At 43.1% G+C, this 21,082-nt stretch overlaps 1 protein-coding gene across 1 annotated transcript; it reads right to left on the bottom strand.

Moving 5' to 3' along the window:
• Positions 1-738: 738 nt before the first annotated feature.
• On the bottom strand, positions 739-20,470 carry LOC118091319 (phytanoyl-CoA dioxygenase, peroxisomal). The gene is made up of 9 exons (XM_035128181.3): positions 20,288-20,470; positions 14,925-14,980; positions 13,401-13,511; positions 11,815-11,983; positions 11,200-11,281; positions 4,833-5,014; positions 4,007-4,156; positions 3,638-3,772; positions 739-2,280 (listed from the first exon to the last, which is right to left on the bottom strand). The coding sequence occupies exons 1-9, from the start codon at positions 20,426-20,428 to the stop codon at positions 2,227-2,229; spliced, it is 1,080 nt and encodes a 359-aa protein (XP_034984072.2). The 5' UTR covers positions 20,429-20,470; the 3' UTR covers positions 739-2,226.
• Between the last annotated feature and the right edge of the window lie 612 nt (positions 20,471-21,082).

Below are 21,082 nucleotides of genomic sequence, written 5' to 3'. Positions count from 1 at the left end.
AAGTGGGGTGGAGATTTCTGCAACTTCCATCTTCCCCCTAGAACCTCTTGTTCACATCCACCTCCAAAAAGTCTGACCCTCCAGGACAACATGAGAGGGGGTATAGCAGAATGAATGGGAAATGACAAAAAATGGCTCCCCTCCTTTTGTTTTTGGAACCCTCCCTAGAATGAAGCCCCTTGCCATGAATCAAAGGGTTCCATTCTACTGAATCTAATGCTTTTTAGTAAAAAGCACACAGCAGGGGAGCACTACAATGTTGAGGTGTAGTACTAGCATGAAGTTTATTCTATCATCTTTTTTGGGGGGGAAGAGACTCTTGTCCCCAAAAAGGCTTTCAAGATCCTTCGCCCAGATCGATCAGAATTTACTTAAACTAAATCTACAGCCTCCAACAGAAGAGATGATGAGAGGCATCAAGCTTTAGATGATTTAGTTCATATTTTCTGGCCCTGACCTAAATACTGTAACTTTGGAAAAGGGGTACTTGCAGTTATAAAAGATATAACTAGGACCAATATCCCTCCAACTCTTATTGTGTACTTGGAAAATATTGCTAATAAGAAAGATTTAGAACTGGAATTGACTACTCTTAACTCATAGCAGTAAGACAAATAGCTTTGCAATGGAAAACTCCAAAGTCTATTTCCCTTGAACTGTTATGAACATGTCTGGGTGGTAGTGTTTTGGACTAAGCTTACATACTATAAATGAAGGAAAGGAGAAGCACAAGAAATATTCATTGAAGCACAACATTTATTTATTAACTCTGAGAATACAAAACAAAAACCAAGAAAGCACGCAATCTTATATATTATTTTCACACATAATTCCAAACGACATAAGGCTGGTTTTCTTTTTCATTATTGTAATTACTTTATTTTTTAGTCATTTGTCTTTCTTAATTTTCTATTTAAGTTGAATCTCTTTAGTTGATTTTTAAAAATGTTGTGCTCTATGCATTACATTATGTGTCTGTCATATGGGTAACATTGCACTTTCCAAATGAGATTAAATCCACTAGTCATTTCTTGAAAAAACCGATGAAGCTGACTGCAATAGGCTTTTGACAGTCTAATACACAGCTTTTAGTTTGTGCTTTGTACGGCTTAGGTAAGGGAACCAGGTGGCACCGTGGGTTAAACCACAGAGTCTAGGGCTTGCTGATCAGAAGGTCGGTGGTTCGAATCCCTGCAACGGGGGTGAGCTCCCGTTGCTCGGTCCCAGCTCCTGCCCACCTAGCAGTTCGAAAGCACATCAAAGTGAAAGTAGATAAATAGGGACCGCTCCAGTGGGAAGGTAAAAGGTGTTTCCGTGCGCTGCTCTGGTTCGCCAGAAGCAGCTTTGTCATGCTGGCCACATGACCCGGAAGTTGTCTGCAGACAAACGCCCGCTTCCTCGGCCTATAGAGCGAGATGAGTGTCGCAACCCCAGAGTCGGACACGACTGGACCTGATGGTCAGGGGCCCCTTTACCTTTACGGCTTTGGTAACAAATGTAGCCCCTATGCAGAGCCTGTGTATGTCATTGGTGCATCCCATTGGTGCGAAACACTGTTGGAGGCTGAGCCTAGCTCTGTTCAGTGGAGAATGTGAGAGGAGAACACACAAGACAGTATTCTGGTCATGGGGGGGGGGCTTTTCTACATGGCTTCCAACTCTGCCACAGCCTTTCGAGATGGGGCATTCGGAAATGGAGAGGCCTTTCCTGATTAGTCACTGCCAGGGAGAAGTCTACCAGCATACATGAAGTTCTTATTTAGTTAGTTTTGCCCCAAAGTATATTGCTTTAACTTACATGGAACTGCATTTGCCATTTTGTTCATTTATTCACCTAGTTTGGAGAGAATAATGCTACGCTACTAAGAATATAGGATATGGCTTGAAGATTCTAAATCACTGCATAAAGGCAGCTGTCTACCATTCAATACTGGATAAAGTACGGTAGATCATAAAGTGCATCATTTAAAATAGTTAAAACTATTCTTGAATTTAACAATATTGTTTACTCAGAACAGTAGGCGTGTTCAAGTAGGTGTGCCTAGAATTCTCGCCTAAGCATCATACCTAAGTAAACATACCTCAGAACTGTTTTACTGCATAGTAATTGAAAAATATTCAGTGCAAGAAAAATTCTGAACACATCCAACCAAAGGATCATGGTTTCTCCCAGTTAGAAAATGATATGCTGGGTTCATGAACTAAGCCTTGGCATCCAGATAACATTCTACAGACTTCTCCTTTCTCCTTTAACAAGACGACTTCGCAACATCCAAACATCCTAAAGACCGAAAAAAAGGAAATAAAGTTATGGTGTGGGACAGGAAAAACCTTGTTTTGTGCCCGTTGTACATCGTTCCCGTTGTACATAGAAACAGCTGTATGTATATGGAAGAAACACCCCACAACACCCAGTAGTTTGGGTTCTGTACAAGGCTTTGCAAGATCTCAGTGAAAAGTAGTAGTAGTAGTAGTAGTAGCAGCAGCAGCAGCAGCAGCAGCAGCAAACAGGCTAACTATGGCACAGTTGGAGCCTCCTGCCCTGCCCAAGGCGCCTATTCCCCCTTTCAGGGGCGGACAGTGCTGATCCTCTGTTCAACAGGGGAAACGAGAGCTTCAGTGAAGAGAGAACCAGTGTATTTTGGTTACATTGCGATTTTCTACATTCTGTACCATGCAGAAATATGGTTTCAAAAAAGGTGAGCAATGCATGCTCAAATCTTAGAAGCCAAAGAGGCAGCTGAATTGAATTTTCCATATTGGGGGTTGTGGTGATTTAATTCTCTACACTGCTTTCTTCATGGTGAGCAGAATTACTATGTAATTCCACGAACAACCAGTATTACAGGTTGATACAATTGCAGAAATTTCTATGCCAGCCATCAGTAAAAAAAATATTAGGGCAGTTGCATAAAGAGAACAAGTGAATAGCAATATATTTAATTCATTACAGAACGCCATTTTAAAGCATGTTTTCCACTGTCCTGATTATGGATCCAGTAGGGACCTTCATGCAGAACGATAAATGTCTATTCTTGGCACGGAGTGCGGCAGAAGTTATTGAGAGGAGGAACATCTTACCCTCCAGCTAGAGGCCTTTGTACTCATCCAATAATCTCTCTGAGCAAGGCAACACCTCAGTTCACTGCCAGCAACACAAATCACACAGCATGCCTAGTGCTTGTCCCCCAATGGTGTGGTATGGTAGTGAGAATTGTAATATGTGGACCTGCTCAAAATCAAAGTACAGTGGGACCTCGACGTACGAATTTAATCCGTTCCGAATGCACACTTGTAGGTTGAAAACTTCGTAAGTCGAGTTTCCCATAGGAAAAGCGGTTTCCCATAGGAATGCATTGGAAACGGAAAAATTCGTAAGTCGAGGAAACCGCATCTAAAAACTCGTAAGTCGAGGAAACCGCATCTAGCCGCGAACGAGTTTCCGTTCAGATGTCGAAAAAATTGTAAGCGTGCGGCCACTTTTTCCGCTCGTAAGTCGAAAACATCGGATTTCGAGTAGTTCATAAGTCGAGGTCCCACTGTACATGACTACCACCAATGGAATAATTATTCCCAATACCATTATGTCCGACATATGACGTGAAAAGTTTTTGATACAGGACATTCACAAACAATACCTTCAGAGGAAGAGGAGAGTCTATACCATACTTTGTTCTTGCAATTTCCACAACTTCTTTCTCAATGTTCTCTTGAATTGTACCTTTCACGTCAATATAGTGGCAGTCAGAACTTGCATAATGACAAGAAATTGCCTGTAAAAAGACCCAAATTATTTACTTTTTTCTCTTTTGTAAGCACTTCACTAATTTTGTATACCAGCTTTAAACTAAAAATATGTAGGTCTAAGTCACTCTCGAAAACAAATTAAACAAGAGGATTAAGAAACATCAAATGTTAATTAAAAACATGGGGAAGCTTTGACTTGACTTTGCTTGAGGAACACAATCCAGGTGTTCCAACACCTGCAACTTTAACTAGGTGCTTACCTTACGAAACCCTTCAGTCTTGTTCATTCCAGAGCCATGGATTAGCAAGGGATGGAAGAACACTGTGTCTCCTTTCTCCATAGCAAGGTGAACCCTCGGAATAGTTTTATCATAGTCACGCACTCCATGGTACATCTTGTTTACACCACCCTAGAAAAATCAATGCATTGAATTATATTCTTTATCCTAAAAAGCTTAATATTTTCAATCATCCAAGCTTCAAAAACTTTTAGAACTTATTTTCATACAAAAGGTTTACATACCATAGCTACATGAGAGCAAGGCCTATGTAGCCCAGGATTCAATTTCCAACAAAGGACAGCAATGTTCCTTGAGAAATTCACAAGCTGAATGTGAAGCTGATGGCCACCCTGCCTCTTTTCTCCCTTGCATCTTGCATGGAGATGCATGCCGCAATGAAACATGGATGTCCTAGCTTCCTATCACAGCATTTAAGAAGCCTATTTCCCAGGATCGTGTCTAATTCATTTTGTCTAAGCCATTTGAGCTCATGGCCCTCCCCACACCTGGTGGTACAGCAACTCCAGACTCAGAGCTAACATGATTTCCCCATTCCAAACCTTGCAGGTTTTCCCAAATAGGGAAATTAATTTTTCTTGCCTTTGCTTTTCCTACTCCTGGTGTTCGGAATGTAACTCAAATCCCCTGGCTCCCCATTCAGCCGAGTTCAATTTAATGCCCTCTTATTTATTTGTAAGGACACTGAAAATACTACTCAGTTAGCAAAACTGCTATTGGCTACCTCCAAATTTGCAGATACTTCCACCCTCCGTTCCTCCCTGTGATGAAGTCATAAAGAAATTACCTCCCACTCAGGATAATCATGCTGTTTCAGAGACCCCTTATGACTTCCTGGCAAAACTACCAGGCATCCGTTTCTGCGATCAATCTTCTCCATGGCAGTCCAGGCACAAACAATGCGATCTGCAGGTCGGAATGGGAAATAGTGCAAATCCTGGTGCATTGGATGGCGAGAGGTCTTCTTTCCTGCAAAAATTATTTGTATTAGCTTTCATAGTACAGCTGCAGAATTAGTTAAGAAAATACAAGCACAATGAGACAAAAAATTGTCAGAGTGTGGCCCTGCTGTGTGTGTTTTACCTGAGTCTATAGCTGGGGGTTTACAGAACAAAAGTTTGCATCCCAAACAGGTCTTGCTGCACTAACTTGTTTTTCTTTGTGTGCAATTTTTAATTTTTTTTTTACATTTCAAAATGTATCTGGTCTACCTGCATGAAATGTGAAGTTGATCTTGCAGCTGAGTTCTGGCTTTTGCCTAGGATAAGACTGAAGCAGCCCTGCCTCTGGCCTTCAATATTAACAGTGGACTTTGTGGCAGGACTGCTGTTATCACAACACAGTCCTCATGCCTGCAATAGGGTGCAGTTGTGCACAACTCTCTTTCTTAATCCACAAAGTGGAGAGAAAAAACAATGGATTAACATGGCAGGATTGTTGCAAGATGCTCAAATGGTTATACCACAAAGCTGCCATAATACATTATCCGTCCAACCAGCAATATGGGAACAGTGAACTATATCGGTTTGGGATTTGCAATAGCACTGTTATGTGTGGGCGTGTTTTAAACCACACTCAATTAGACGATTGCTGCATTTCAGCTTGTTTTTGTGGGCAGGTGTGGAATAAGCTACATTAAATGTTTTACAAGGTATGACTGGAAAGTTCGGTGAATGGTCACAGAAATTGGACAGTGAGAAATATTCGAACATACAATCGGCATCGGAAACCCACAAAATGGTCACAATTGTGTACGGAGATGAAGCTGTAACTTGAAAGACAGTGTATGAGTAGTTTAAGCGTTTCCGTGAAGGGTGGGCAAACCATCAAAGATGACCCTCGGTCTGGCAGATGCGGGATCGGCGTCTGTCCATCCGAATGATGGCGGAATAACTGCATATTCCATGTGAAATTGTTACTAAGGTTACTGAGTTATCCCACTCTCCATATTCTCCCAATCTGGCCCCATCGGATTTCTTTTTCCAAAACTGAAATTTGCGCTGAAAGGGCACAGATTTTCCAACATTTCACACGTCCAAGCTGCTGTGATGAGGGAACTGAAAGCAGAAAGAAGACTTCTCCAGAAGTTTCCAATAATTCAACAAACATTGTCAATGGTGCATTGTATCAGAGGGGACCTACTTTGAAGGCCTGTAAGGTATGAAACTCCAGAGCTTGGAGTGCAGCGACTGAGGAAGGAGCAGAAGGGCTGCTGCCTCTTGGATTTGGGTGACTGTCCAGGCTTGTGTGGGTGTTTGTTTCTGGCTGTGACCTTGTTTGTTTCTGGCTGTGACCTTTCACCTAGAAGTGTGAGTCAGGAGGGTCAGGTGATTAGCTGTGGGCGGAGCTAGTCAGAGCTTGGAGTGCAGCGACTGAGGAAGGAGCAGAAGGTGAGCTGAGCTTGGGAGACACTCTGTAGGTTTTGTGGCTTTGTCTTTTGGGGCTGTGTGTGAGTAAGTTTGTGTGCTTATTTGTTTTCTTACTTGTTTGTGTGCTTGTGCTGGTTTTCTAGGGCTGCTGCCTCTTGGATTTGGGTGACTGTCCAGGCTTGTGTGGGTGTTTGTTTCTGGCTGTGACCTTGTTTGTTTCTGGCTGTGACCTTTCACCTAGAAGTGTGAGTCAGGAGGGTCAGGTGATTAGCTGTGGGCGGAGCTAGTCAGAGCTTGGAGTGCAGCGGCGCGCGCCTAGTGGCGCGCGCAGTTTGACCCATCTTTTTTATCTAGGGCAGCAAGTCTCACACGTTTGTTAGGGGGGACCTAGGCCTCTTCCTCTTTCCCCCTTGACTTCAAGGTTTTCAAGATGGAGGTGGAGGGAACAACCATTGTCACCTGCAATTCCTGTGCAATGTTTGTTTTCTTGCCAAATGATGTGGGTAGCTACACCTGCAACAATTGCAAGTTGGTTGCCCTACTAGAAAACAAGGTTGCCCTTCTGGAATAGAAGGTGCAGCAGCTTCAGGGGCGTGTATCTACGCTCCAGAGAATTAAAGAACTGGAGCTTTACTTGGATGCAGCAGAGCACACTGTCTGCACCAAGGAGGAGACAGGGGACCTCCCTGAGGAGGAGGTCAGTTCCCCAACACAGCAGCCAGATGTATGGAGGAACGTGACTCATAGAAGTAGAAGGCCCAGGGATCGCTCTGAGTGCTTAGAATTACACAACCGTTTTGAAGTGCTCATGGAAGACGAGGAACAGACTCCACCTGAGGATCTCTCCCTCATCACAGTTGATGAGGAATATGAAGACGAGCAGCAAAGTCAGTCCTCCGGGAATATGCAGGTAACCTTGGAAGGGACAGCACATGGAAGAATCCCAACCAAGCCTATGAAGAGGCGTGTAGTGGTGATAGGGGATTCCCTACTGAGGGGTACAGAAGCAGTGATCTGTGGGCCTGACAAGATGTCTCGAGAGGTGTGCTGTCTACCTGGGGCCAAGATCAAAGATGTAACAGAACGGCTGCAAGGAATCATAAAACCCACCGACAAATACCCCTTCCTTTTGGTGCATGTGGGAACCAATGACACTGCAAGCCATAGCTTACAGAAGATCAAAAATGATTATGAGGCTCTGGGCAGGAAGTCGAAGCAATTAGATGCACAAATTGTCATCTCTTCTGTCCTCCCAGTTGAACGACATGGCCCAGGGAGAGAGGGAAAAATAGGGGAAGTGAACAACTGGCTTCGCAAATGGTGCAAACAGGAACGGTTTGGATTCCTAGATCACGGTCTGCAGTTTCTTGAAGATGGACTTCTGGCAAGTGATAGACTGCACCTCACAAAAGTTGGGAGGAATGTTTTTGCCACGAAACTCAAAAACCTCATCAGGAGGGCTTTAAACTGACTTATATGGGGGAGGGAGACAGTGGTCCTGAAGGTAGGAGTCTATCAAATGCTGAAGATGATCATCCAAATGTCAAGGACCAAATGGAGCAAGCAGCATGCAGACCTAGTGGTGGGACGAAAATATCCTTAAATAAGAGACATGGGGGAATGATCAACGGTCTTCAATGTCTGTATACTAATGCACAGAGCATGGGAAATAAACAAGATGAACTTGAGCTCTTGGTACAGCAAACTAAATATGACATAATAGGCATCACTGAAACCTGGTGGGATGAGTCTCATGACTGGAATGTAGTAATAGAGGGATACAATCTATTTAAGAGAAATAGACCAAACAGGAAAGGAGGAGGAGTAGCTTTATATGTTAGGGATATGTATACCTGTGAAGAGATCCAGGATTTAAAACTTCAAAGCCAAATTGAGAGTATCTGGGTCAAAATTAAGGGAGAGAAAAACAACAGTGATCTCATTGTGGGAGTTTACTATAGATCCCCAAGCCAAACTGAGGACACAGATGATGCCTTCCTGGAACAGATGGCCAAGCATTCCAAAGGAAGTGAGATAGTAGTAATGGGGGATTTCAACTATCCTGATATTTGTTGGATGTCAAACTCAGCCAAGAGCATAAGGTCGAACAGATTTCCTCACTGGCCTTGCAGACAACTTCATTGTCCAGAAAGTGGGAGAAGCAACAAGAGGATCAGCCATTTTAGATCTGGTCCTAACCAATAGTGATGACTTGGTTAGTGGGGTAGAAGTGGCAGGATCATTAGGTGGGAGTGACCATGCTCTTCTGGAGTTTATTATCCAGCGGAAAGGAGCAACCAAGCATACTAAGGTCCAAATTCTAGACTTTAAGAAAGCCAACTTCAGAAAACTTAGGGAAACGCTGGATGAAATCCCATGGACAGTAATACTAAAAGGGAAGGGAGTTTATGATGGTTGGGAGTTTGTTAAAAGGGAGATATTAAAAGCACAACTTCAGGCAATACCAATGAGACGGAAACATGGAAGGTGCCTAAAGAAACCAGGCTGGCTATCTAAAGAACTTTTGACTGAGTTAAAATTTTAAAGGGATATGTACAAAAAATGGAAAAGGGGGGAAATCTCCAGAGAGGAATTCAAACATATAGCCAGCACGTGTAGAGACAAAGTCAGAAAAGCTAAAGCACAGAATGAACTCAGGCTCGCTAGAGAGGTTAAAAGCAACAAAAAGGGCTTTTATGGGTATGTCCGTAGCAAAAGGAAAAACAAGGAAACAGTGGGGTCACTCAGAGGAGAAGATGGTGAAATGCAAACAGGGGACAGAGAAAGGGCAGAACTCCTCAATGCCTTCTTTGCCTCAGTCTTCTCAAAGAAAGAAAACAACGCCCGACCTGAAGAATATGGAGCAGATGATTCACCAGGGGAAACACAGCCCAGAATAAGTAAGGAGGTAGTACAAGAATACTTGGTTAGTTTAGATGTATTCAAGTCTCCAGGGCCAGATGAACTACATCCAAGAGTATTAAAAGAACTGGCAGAGGTGATTTCAGAACCACTGGCAATAATCTTTGAAAATTCCTGGAGAACAGGCGAAGTTCCAGCAGACTGGAGGAGGGCAAATGTTGTCCCTATTTTCAAAAAGGGGGAAAGAGAGGACCCAAACAATTACCGCCCAGTCAGCCTGACATCAATACCAGGAAAGATTCTAGAGCAGATCATTAAGCAAACAGTCTGTGAGCACCTAGAAAGAAACTCTGTGATCACTAAAAGTCAGCATGGGTTCCTGAAAAATAAGTCATGTCAGACTAATCTGATCTCATTTTTTGACAGAATTACAAGCCTGGTAGATGAAGGGAACGCTGTGGATGTAGCCTATCTTGATTTCAGCAAGGCCTTTGACAAGGTGCCCCATGATATTCTTGTAAAGAAGCTGGTAAAATGTGGGCTAGACAATGCTACCATTCAGTGGATTTGTAACTGGCTTACTGACCGAACCCAAAGGGTGCTCATCAATGGCTCCTCCTCATCCTGGAGAGTAGTGACTAGTGGGGTGCCACAGGGTTCTGTCTTGGGCCCAGTCTTGTTCAACATCTTTATCAATGACTTGGATGATGGGCTTGAGGGAATCCTGAGCAAGTTTGCAGATGACACCAAATTGGGAGGGGTGGCTAACACCCCAGAGGACAGGATCACACTTCAGAATGACCTTAACAGATTAGACAACTGGGCCAAAGGAAACAAGATGAATTTTAACAAGGAGAAATGTAAAGTACTACACTTGGGCAAAAAAAATGAAAGGCACAAATACAGGATGGGAGACACCTGGCTTGAGAGCAGTACATGTGAAAAGGATCTAGGAGTCTTGGTTGACCACAAACTTGACATGAGTCAGCAGTGTGATGCAGCAGCTAAAAAAGCCAATGCAATTCTGGGCTGCATCAATAGGAGTATAGCATCTAGATCAAGGGAAGTAATAGTACCACTGTATTCTGCTCTGGTCAGACCTCACCTGGAGTACTGTGTCCAGTTCTGGGCACCACAGTTCAAGAAGGATATTGACAAGCTGGAACGTGTCCAGAAGAGGGCAACCAAAATGGTCAAAGGCCTGGAAACGATGCCTTATGAGGAATGGCTTAGGGAGCTGGGTATGTTTAGCCTGGAGAAGAGAAGGTTAATGGGTGATATGATAGCCATGTTCAAATATATGAAAGGATGTCATATGGAGGAGGGAGAAATATTGTTTTCTGCTGCTCCAGAGAAGCGGACACAGAGCAATGGATTCAAACTTCAAGAAAGATTCCACCTAAACATTAGGAAGAACTTCCTGACAGTAAGAGCTGTTCGGCAGTGGGATTTGCTACCAAGGAGTGTGGTGGAGTCTCCTTCTTTGGAGGTCTTTAAGCAGAGACTTGACAGGCATATGTCAAGAATGCTTTGATGGTGTTTCCTGCTCGGCAGGGGGTTGGACTGGATGGCCCTTGTGGTCTCTTCCAACTCTACGATTCTATGATTCTATGACCTGGATGGCCCTTGTGGTCTCTTCCAACTCTATGATTCTATGCTCACAGATTACCTTGAGGAAACGAAGCCGTAAACAGGAAAAAAGGTCCCAATGTTTAGAGTGTATCAATACCAAACCTGATGTATATTAACCATGTTAGTGGTATATATCTTCATTTAGACTTGCATCACAGCAGCTAACTTGCTAATTATACCTACCGGACCTTGCAGAAGAAAAAGAAAAAGGGCGAGTCCAACAGCATTTAAATACACACTTGCATTCTTGAACAGAGTATTTTATTTCTCGTCTGTTCAATTATTTCTTACCGGGATCGGGAGGCTTATTTATCAGCATGGTGTGCATGGCCATGATGTTTGGTCCTGTGAAGCATTCGACATATTTCAATATCTAAGGTGAAGAAAGTTTCTCATGAGATGCATATTTAAACATGCTAAAAACATATTACCCCTTATATTTCATGGGCAAGACTCAAGTGAATACGGATGATCACACACCAGTGTTGAAGAAGCAACCAGTTTTATGCAAAATCGCTGCCCTGTGCAAAAACTGCCATTATCCAAGTTACTGACAGAATCCACCAGCAATGTCTCCCTATGACACAAATAATCTGCATTTTTTTAATATGTGGTCCTTCACACTACAGTATATTAATTCAGAAGAAACTTGTAAGCTCTATATGCAATCTACTAGATATTGCACTATGCTGCTCTAGAAAATTGCTGCACGGCTCTTTAGCCACAGGCAAAGCCTGCACTAAACAGACACCTTCGTTATTTACGTTGCCAAAATAGGATGGCATTGAACAGCACCATCTATCAAAATTTAAGAGACCCTGAGAATAAAATGACACATGATGCCAGAGGCCCATGACTTTTTCATTCAATGGGATGAGGATATTCTTTTTTTAAAAAAAAATTAACCTGAGACAATGTGCAATATCTGAAGAGCTCTTCATGATGCTGGAAATCCTGTAGTTTTGAAACTGCTTTTTGATCTGGAATAAATTCAGACTTGGCAATTGACACATCTCTCATGACCAACAGTCCAGGGACGACCACTTCCCGTCTGCAGATCTTCACGAACTCATTTCTGAAGAGGGAATTTTAAAAATTTACTTCGGCAAAGTTTACTAGGCTATTTAACCATGTTATTGCCCTTGCTAAATGAACTGGATACTTCTACTGCATAGCGCAAAACAAGGCTGTTCAAAGCGCAGCCTGAGGAGCACAAAGAGCCCTTAAGGCCTTTTTCAGCACCCCTCGGACTGCCTTCCCAAACTCAGGTAAGAGAGGCCTCGGGCTGTGGGAAGAAGGCATAAGGGTTCAGACAGGGTCCTAAAGTCCTCCCACCTCATTCCCAAAGCCTAGTTAGCACAATCGCAGCTTTGGAAAAGAGGTGGGAAAGCTCTAGAACTCTGCCAGAGCATTCTGCCTCCTTCCTGAAGTCCAGCACCTCACTTATCTGGGTGTGTGTGTGTGTCAAATTTTGGCCTTGATTCCCTGCCCCCCTCCCGTGACAAAGCAGTGTGTGGACAGCAGTGGTATGAAGTTTATGGGTAATAACTAGAATCTAGGTAAAGGTAAAGGGACCCCTGACCATTAGGTCCAGTCGTGACCGACTCTGGGGTTGCGCGCTCATCTCGCATTATTGGCCGAGGGAGCCGGCGTATAGCTTCCAGGTCATGTGGCCAGCATGACAAAGCCGCTTCTGGCAAACCAGAGCAGCACATGGAAACACCGTTTACCTTCCCGCTGTAGCGGTTCCTATTTATCTACTTGCATTTTGACGTGCTTTCGAACTGCTAGGTGGGCAGGAGCTGGGACCAAGCAACGGGAGCTCACCCCGTCACAGGGATTCGAACCGCTGACCTTCTAATCAGCAAGCCCTAGGCTCAGTGGTTTAACCACAGCGCCACCTGGGTCCCTATAACTAGAATCTAGAGATCCACATAATTCATTCTCTGTGAGGCTTTGGGTTTATATTTATAAGCTGGAAATGAATTATGCCTCGTATCGAATGGCTGAATGTTCTTGTAAATCCAGGGGGAATTTTCATTTCCTTCATGGAGTGGGGCCCTTTTTGTGGCTTTCAGGTCTTACTTGGCAAACACAAGCTCTTGGGCCCACCTCCAGAAAGAGAGACCTCTGGACTGCAACCAGTGTGTTTTAAATCACTGGTCTTCAACTGGGAGTGGGGGGGGGGTCAAGACTGACCCAAGGTGGGTTGTAACAAGAGCACTACCACCCTGCAAAGATATGGAAAAAGAGATTAAGAAATGGGTCCTGAATGCATGTTAGGGTGAAAAGTGAGTTCTGGGTCTGAAAAGATTGAAGATACTTGTTTTAGACAATCTCACTATATGTGAAACAAAATAAAAAAATTCCTTCCAGTAGCACCTTAGAGACCAACTAAGTTTGTCATTGGTATGAGCTTTCGTGTGCATGCACACTTCTTCAGATACCTATCACTATAGTATATGTGATTAGGACACATGGCTACAGTTTACCTGAAATGTTCAACATCCTCATCCGAAACCAGATTTTTTATGACGAGATAGCCATTCTCCTCATAGAAATGCCTTTGCTCTGGGCTTAGAACATTATTATCTAAGGTGTAACTGCGGAGATAAGAACAGACACTGGGTAAGTTCACAGGACAAGGATGAGGTCTAGGAGACAAGTGCTCCCTGGGAACTCTTATGCAACCTACAACACACCTTGGGGTCTCCTGCAGCACAGAGGAGCTCTATGGAAAACAGGCAGGTCCATTTTTTTTGGGGGGGGGGGTCCCCTGAAGTTCAAAGTCTGCAGTGCCGTGAAAGTATTTATTTCCATGAAATCAGCACAAAGTTAGTTTGCTGTTTGCTTCTTGAGAATAGAGGCACAAAAGTTTCTACTAATTCAGAAATACACAGATGCAATCATGCCCAGAAATGCCATTACAAAAATAAAATTAAAAATACATATTTACAAAATAATAAATGTATATATTTTTAAATTAAGTTTTAGGTGTTGCAATTGCTAACTGTAACCTGCCCCCCAAAGTAGGTAAGAAACAACCACATCAGCAAAATATGTTTGTATTTCATGTTTTATGCCCCTTTTGAGTGCTGCTGAGACAGATAATTTGGCATATAAACATCTGAAACAAACAAAAAGGGGATATTTGCATGAAATAAAACTATTTAGGTTGCAATCCAAATATCCTTAGCATTGACATAATGAATGTGTCACAGTGGCCGGAGTGGGCTACTTCAGAGTAACGACTCTACACCGCTCTGCATTTTATCTTTTTATTGGTGCTGCGTATTTACAGTGCTGAAGGCAGTGCTATTTACAGAGACACATCTTATCCGCTAGAATCAGAACCTCCGAATGGCGTTTGGCGCGTTTTCCTCCAACACAACAACTTGGGGAGACCCATCCTCTTCCTCCTACGTTTTCGGCGCAGTTCCGGAGTTGGGGGAATAGGTCTGCCCCCCTTTCTTCCCTCTTCCTGTCCCACCTGGGACGATGGCTCCGCTACCCTGCCTGAGCCTCGGACCCCACTTCCTGCTTCCCCACTTGAGACGGAGCTCTCCCTGCTTTCCCCTGCGCTCGGGGATGGGATGGAACTCAGGAGGGGAGGGACTTCGCGATATCCCCTGTCCCTCACAGAATGCAAAGGGACTTGTTACAAGACTGAACTATTTAGTATATTTAGTTTATACTATGTATCCTATCTTTACTGTACTTCACACAAAGATGTTGCAGGGAGCTATTGGGAAAGCAGGAGTAAAAAAAAAAAAGATAGCAAAATACTGGGGAACAGAGGGCAATCCTGCATCCCAACATTTGCTAGTCTATTATTTCAGGACTGCAAAATCTGCAGGAATTCAGAGCAATGTGATGGTTAATCCACCCCAAATTATCAAAACTTCACCAAATCCAAGCTTGGAATTCTAGCCAAAAATAAATATATGGTTTCCTAGCATTGCCATGATCACCATAACACATCTGTTTGTTTACACAGAAAAAGAAAAATTACCTACCGGTACTGAATTGGATATTTCACCGTAGTTACTTGGGCTGAAGTAGTAAATTGTGTCTTGAGCATAAGTTAAGGAACCTAAATACGGTTTTGAATAGATATTATATCTTATGGGGTGAAATAAAAACTCAGAACTTGTTTTGAATCATAGGAACTATTAACATGGAGGAGGAAATATAATGTACATTAGTTTTATTCTGATGTATACCACTAACCTCCCAAGTTTTCCTAATAATTTAAATCTGCATGCAGCACAACTGGAAGAAAGCCATTCTACATTATTATTATTATTTATTTTAAGCAACAGTTGAAAAAGGTAGATTTTAAAAAAAATAGTAAGACATGGGGATTTTCATGCAACCCAATATCAAATACCTAAGCATTTATCTCCCCTCCTGACATAAAACAAAAATTTCCATGTTAATTGTAAGATAATTATGAAAACTGCCACTTTTTGACAAAGCAATAATCATAAATAAATAAGAATTGAAATGTGCACCCCATCACTGAGACCATTCTACTGTAACTATCCAACTTCCCAAAATTTCAACACCTCTTGCGATGGTTTGACCCATTTCAGATTTAACAGTACAAATTCTACAAACACCCTCCATATCTCCTCAAAATATTCCCCGTCTTACCTTAATGACAATTTAATTTATCATTAATAGCTATATCCCACACCTCTTTATACCATTCTTCCATTTTATATTCTGCTTGCCCATTCCATTTCCTACCTATAATAATTTGCGCAACAGCTGTCAATAAATTTGTGAGCAAGTCCTTCATAGCCTGTGAACCTTCCACCCCATCATAAATTGATAATATTGATAATAATGCTATCTCTGGACTTTTGGTCAGCTTTAATCCAGTGATTTGTTATCTCCTTAAACACCCTTTGCAAAAAAAAGTACATATTTAAACATGTGGACATAATTCCCTGTTTCCTGGCAAACTGCTATTCTTACAAGTTTCCTGGAAAGGAAAGACTGTAGTTTTGAAAATGAATGTTTTATTAATACCCCCCCCCCCCGGAAATATACCACTTCTCTTTTCTAAAGAAACCTGAGGAAAGGATTCTACAAACAACTTTAATTTGAAACAAGATGCATCTATTAAAAAGTTTATGATCTTTGTGTCTTCTCTCACAAATATGGATTATTATGGCCCTTCAGAAATGAAAAAACCCTGCTGGTTAAAAACAGAAAAGAAGATGAACTATCCTATTGAAATACTTACTATGATATTAGAAAGGAGGGGAGAGCAAATAAGGAATATTTGGATTATATGATACATTCCAATGCTGCAGTGACATAACAGGACCTCCCTGCACACCCTCAATCTACTGAGGAGGGTTCTGCAACCCTTTGGAGCAGATTTTGAGGGTCCAAGGGGGACTGCCAGAAAGAGAGGAGAAGAGGGAAAGTTTAGTTCCAGTAGAAATCTGCTGTGCTAGCAGAATAGTAGTAGCATTGGATAGGGCTCCTTCTGCTGAAATAAGAATTGAAGAGAAGAAGAAGAAGAAGAAGAAGAAGAAGAAGAAGAAGAAGAAGAAGAAGAAGAAGAAGAAGAAGAAGAAGAAGAAGAAGAAGAAGAAGAAGAAGAAGAAGTTTGGCTTTGATATCCCGCTTTATCACTACCCTAAGGAGTCTCAAAGCGGCTAACAATCTCCTTTCCCTTCTTCCCCCACAACAAACACTCTGTGAGGTGAGTGGGACTGAGAGACTTCAAAGAAGTGTGACTAGCCCAAGGTCACCCAGCAGCTGCATGTGGAGGAGCGGAGACCTGAACCCGGTTCCCCAGATTACGAGTCTACCGCTCTTAACCACTACACCACACTGGCAAATTATTAAGCCTGGGATGCAGTATGGATATATGAAGATAGAATAGAATGTATGGATGGATCCGCTCCACAGATTGTAACAAAAGAAGTGATTCTCCTCATACACACTCCCCATTGTTTTCACTCTTTTTAAACTGAGTTATGCAATCTATCATCTTGTGCAATGCAAGAGGTTTATCAGGCACAGGATTGGAGCCAAAGGTTCCCTTCCCTGATGCAAGTTAACTGCATAGGAAGGGGAAATTTTAATGTAACCCATAGACTGCATTCTAAACTCTCTATAACGAATATTACAGTTAACAGAGTTTAGATAACAAACATTGATTGCTTTAAGTTTTTATTTCTCACCTTGGTGGCAACTTAAAGTGACAAATGGAAAAGTATTTGGGGAAAGCATTTTTTTTTTACAATAGTGCCTTCCATATTTGTACTTTCTAAATATTAACAAAAACACCAGATGGAAAACAATTGCCAAACACAAAGTGGTGTCTTCCAAGAAAATTAAGAAAAAATACCAGTGATATAACATTTTGTCAGAAAAATCTACAGAATAAAAAAAGGAAACTGTTGGAAACAACTGTAGGAATAACACTTTCAAAATGAAGGTTTGTTGGATGGAAATATAGAAATAAGAAATAATTCAATGAAGAAATAAGCTGAACTGGATATGCACTTCCACTAAATCATAGAACAATTTTAGTTGGAAATATCAAAGAACTGTGCAAAAACTGAATTGACAGCAGGAAGTATTCCCTTAAGAGCAAGATTCCAAATGGATATCAGACTTCTTCCATACTCAAGTAGTGCAATTAATTTCACTGAAGGCCTTTCTGAAGTTGCAGCTTTGGTATGGCCAAATAAAAGTAAATAAGTCTTTCATAGCAACTGGAGATATATTTTAGAATGGAAATGCCATTTATGTAATTCCGAAAATACATTTGTTGCAAATGCCGTAATAGCAGGGGAAGAACATTGGGGTTCCCCCCCCTTTTTATTTAAACTTGGTTAAATTATGGGGTCCATGGGGTCACGAAGAGTCGGACACGACTAAACGACTGAACAACAACAACAAAATTATTAATCCATTCCAAGACTATGATGCTCATGATTGTAATAATGTAAATATGCATTTTGACTTTGACATTCTTTTTTTTAATGAAAAAAGTGTTTTATATTAATACAAGTAAGCTCATTTATCCAATAAGGCATTCCACACAGGCAGTTTTGCAAGTATGTATATTTTGGTAACTGTGGACAACCATAGCTTACTGATGAACCCATTTGTGATATTAACGCTATTCAGTTTTAAAAAGTATTTTTGCAACAACATTAAACGCATTGTGCCACACATTCCAATCTACAAAAATTACAAAAATACGAGTCAAAAGACCAAGGCATACATGCTACTCTTTCAATCTATTTTTTTCCAGAATTGGTGCCCAGTCTGAAAGAACAATCATGGTTCATTTCATGTTCATTTCTTTCACAGAGAATTCAGTCTGGAATGATCATCAATAGGAACTTCTAACAGGGAAACATCCATTGTTGTTGCTATCAATATTCTGATCATTTTTAGTATTTTCTCCAAAGTAGAAGGGCCAGGACAGGTGCTGATTCAACTGTCCCTGGTTTGTATATGGATGCATAATACTACAGTCATACCTCGGCTTAAGTACGCCTCGGTTTGAATATTTTCAGTTTAAGTACTCTGCGGACCTGTCTGGAACAGATTAATCCACTTTCCATTACTTTCAATGGGAAAGTTTGCTTCAGGTTAAGTATGCTTCAGTTTAAGTACAGACTTCCGGAACCAATTGTGGTTGTAAACCAAGGTACCACTGTATACACATAACTAGTGACAGAATTAAAGGGAGTTGCTAAGTCTGTATTCAAATAGAAGAAATTTCAGGAAACCTTGAAAATGCTCAGACTTCTCTATTGTTCCTCATCTTGAAACACATTAGTAATAGTGGGGAAGAGGGGAAGGAACAGAATCAAGGAAAAAGTATTAGATAATCACATATACCTTATGTAACAGTACCAGGTACAAAGGTCAAAAACAAGATTGGTAGTTAAAAAAATGGTAATAAATAAAAAGGTTAGCAGCAATCAGAGCTGTAGATCTAATATGCAATATAGGGAAATGTTTCTTCCGTCAAAATATATCCCTGCAAAGTCGTGAATAACAATGGAGAGACAACAGAAATTAGATTGATACATGTCCAAATCATCAGGATGGGGGGGCGGGCAAAGGCCACTGCAGGTATTTTCCTATTCCTGCAGAATTCTTTGTGCTGTGCACAATTTTGCTTAAACACACTTGCAGTAATTTGTCACCCACTGATAAAATTATATAAACACAGAATTGTACAGTTGGAAGGAACCCTGAAGGTCATCTAGTCCAACCCCTGAAATGCTTCAAACGTTTAAATAGTTTCAGCTTCACCGGGGCTAAAATCTGTACAAGCCTTGCTCAGACATATGCAATCTTGACTAGATACAGGATAATTTGATTTATAATTAAAAGGGCTGCTTTGCATGATAGACACACAGCCATTCAAGTGGCCCATCAAGTTATGAAAGAATTACATAGCTCTCTAATCAGTATACAAACAAAACCCAAAAAGTGGTGAGGCCTGAGAAGGCACCTGGTCGGGGAAATAGAATTAAGTCCCAGGTCAGCCATGGTCAGCCATGTCTGAGAGAGGCGGTTACCAAGGTCTTCTCTGCCCTCTCCCCATAGGAGGTTTATGCACTTCTAACAAGTGTCAGAAAAGCAGCAATTTGACAGGTGAAGCTTTTTCCCATTATCCATTTGAATGTGATGAAAATATGGGGTTTTTAAAAAAAGTTCTGCTGCTATGCAGTTGTCCAATATGCTCAAGAAGTCTTCCAGAGATTGTGTCCAGCCCCAGTTTCAATGGCTCTGTTTGTCTGCAGACGCGGAAGGGAAACGCAGGTTAAGGGAGCAGCTACCTGGAAGTGATTGAGCACAGAAAGGCGAAGGAGAGAGAGAGAGGGGCTTCAGTTGAGATTCCTGCCTTGCAGAGGAGGGCTGGACTAGATGCCTCTCGGGACCCTTCCAACCCTCTCGATTGTATGAGGGTCAGATGGAGTTAGAAAGCTTGTCCGAGAAATGAACCCCACGAGAAACAGGCGAGTCTCTGGACCTGAGCGTCGTGGCTTCCAGTCCCCCGTCGGGAAAGAGTCCTGCATAGCAGGGGGCTGGACTCGATGGTCCTCGGGTGTCCCTTCCAGCTCTACCATTTAACCCCACGGCTCCTGGACCTGGGCGAGGAGGAGCAACCTCCGGGCCGGCCCAGCCGGGCGAGACCTCCCCTCCGGCGCCCGCCGAGCCATAGCTGCCAAGTTATCCATTTTTTTAAGGGATTTTCCCTTATGCTGAATAGGCTTCCTCACGAGAAAAGGGAAAACTTGGCAGCTATGCGGAGCAGGTGCTTTTCCTCCCGGCCGGCCGGCCTCGGCTCCCTCCCCGGCTGCCCGCTCGGCCCAAAGGATACGGGGCGCGGCGAGGAGGCGCAGGCCCGCCGGGCGCCGAGCGAGGAGGGCAGGACGTGGCGCAGCAGGGCGCGCAGCCGGACCGAGGCGGTGGAGGCGGCGGGGTCGGCGCGGCTGGGTCCCTCGGCCTCGGCCTCCGCCATGGCGCCCTCAAATGCGGACTCCTCCTCTGCCTCGGTGTCTCTGAGGGAGCGGAGGAGCGCCGCCCAGGGCGGGGAAGAGGCCGGGCCCTGCGGGGCTCCTCCTACCGGGGGGGGAGGGAGGGAGAGAGGGCCGCCCCCCCCCGTACTCCTCTCCACCGGAAGGAAGGACCCGGCGCGACTAGCAAGCGCTTCGTGGCAGGCAGGGAAGGCGGGCAGAGGTTCGAAGGCGTCACGTGTGAAAAAACCGCTCCGAGTCATGACTTGCAACAAGGGGTTGGACTAGATGACCCCGGTGTACCCTCCCCAGTCGCCCATCCTGAGATTCCGCGGGGGAATTAGGAACTGCAGCACGTTTTACAAGGTTCACATTTCCATCCCAAGGGGAAAGTATTGCTCGTTTTAGAGAATAGTGCTGGCAAGCTACATACAACTGGTGTGGTTATTATCAAGATTTGCTAAACTTATAGGTCGCAGGGGAGTTTACAACATAAAAACACAAAATTACCGTAACAACACTAGCGGGCATCCTTCTGTCTCGGGAGGGGGAAGGCAAACCACTGGAGAATCGCAGCACCGGCCTCCCGGTCCGCTTTTGCTGCGCCAGCAGCACCCAAGTGACCTCTCTGGGACGCAAACCCCGGCAGTGGGTCTGGG

This window comes from Zootoca vivipara, chromosome 9, assembly GCF_965207765.1.
Source record: "Zootoca vivipara chromosome 9, rZooViv2.hap1.1, whole genome shotgun sequence".
Lineage (NCBI taxonomy): Eukaryota > Metazoa > Chordata > Lepidosauria > Squamata > Lacertidae > Zootoca > Zootoca vivipara.
The sequence above is the reverse complement of the archived record's forward strand: the minus strand, read 5'-3'. Positions and strand labels throughout refer to the sequence as shown.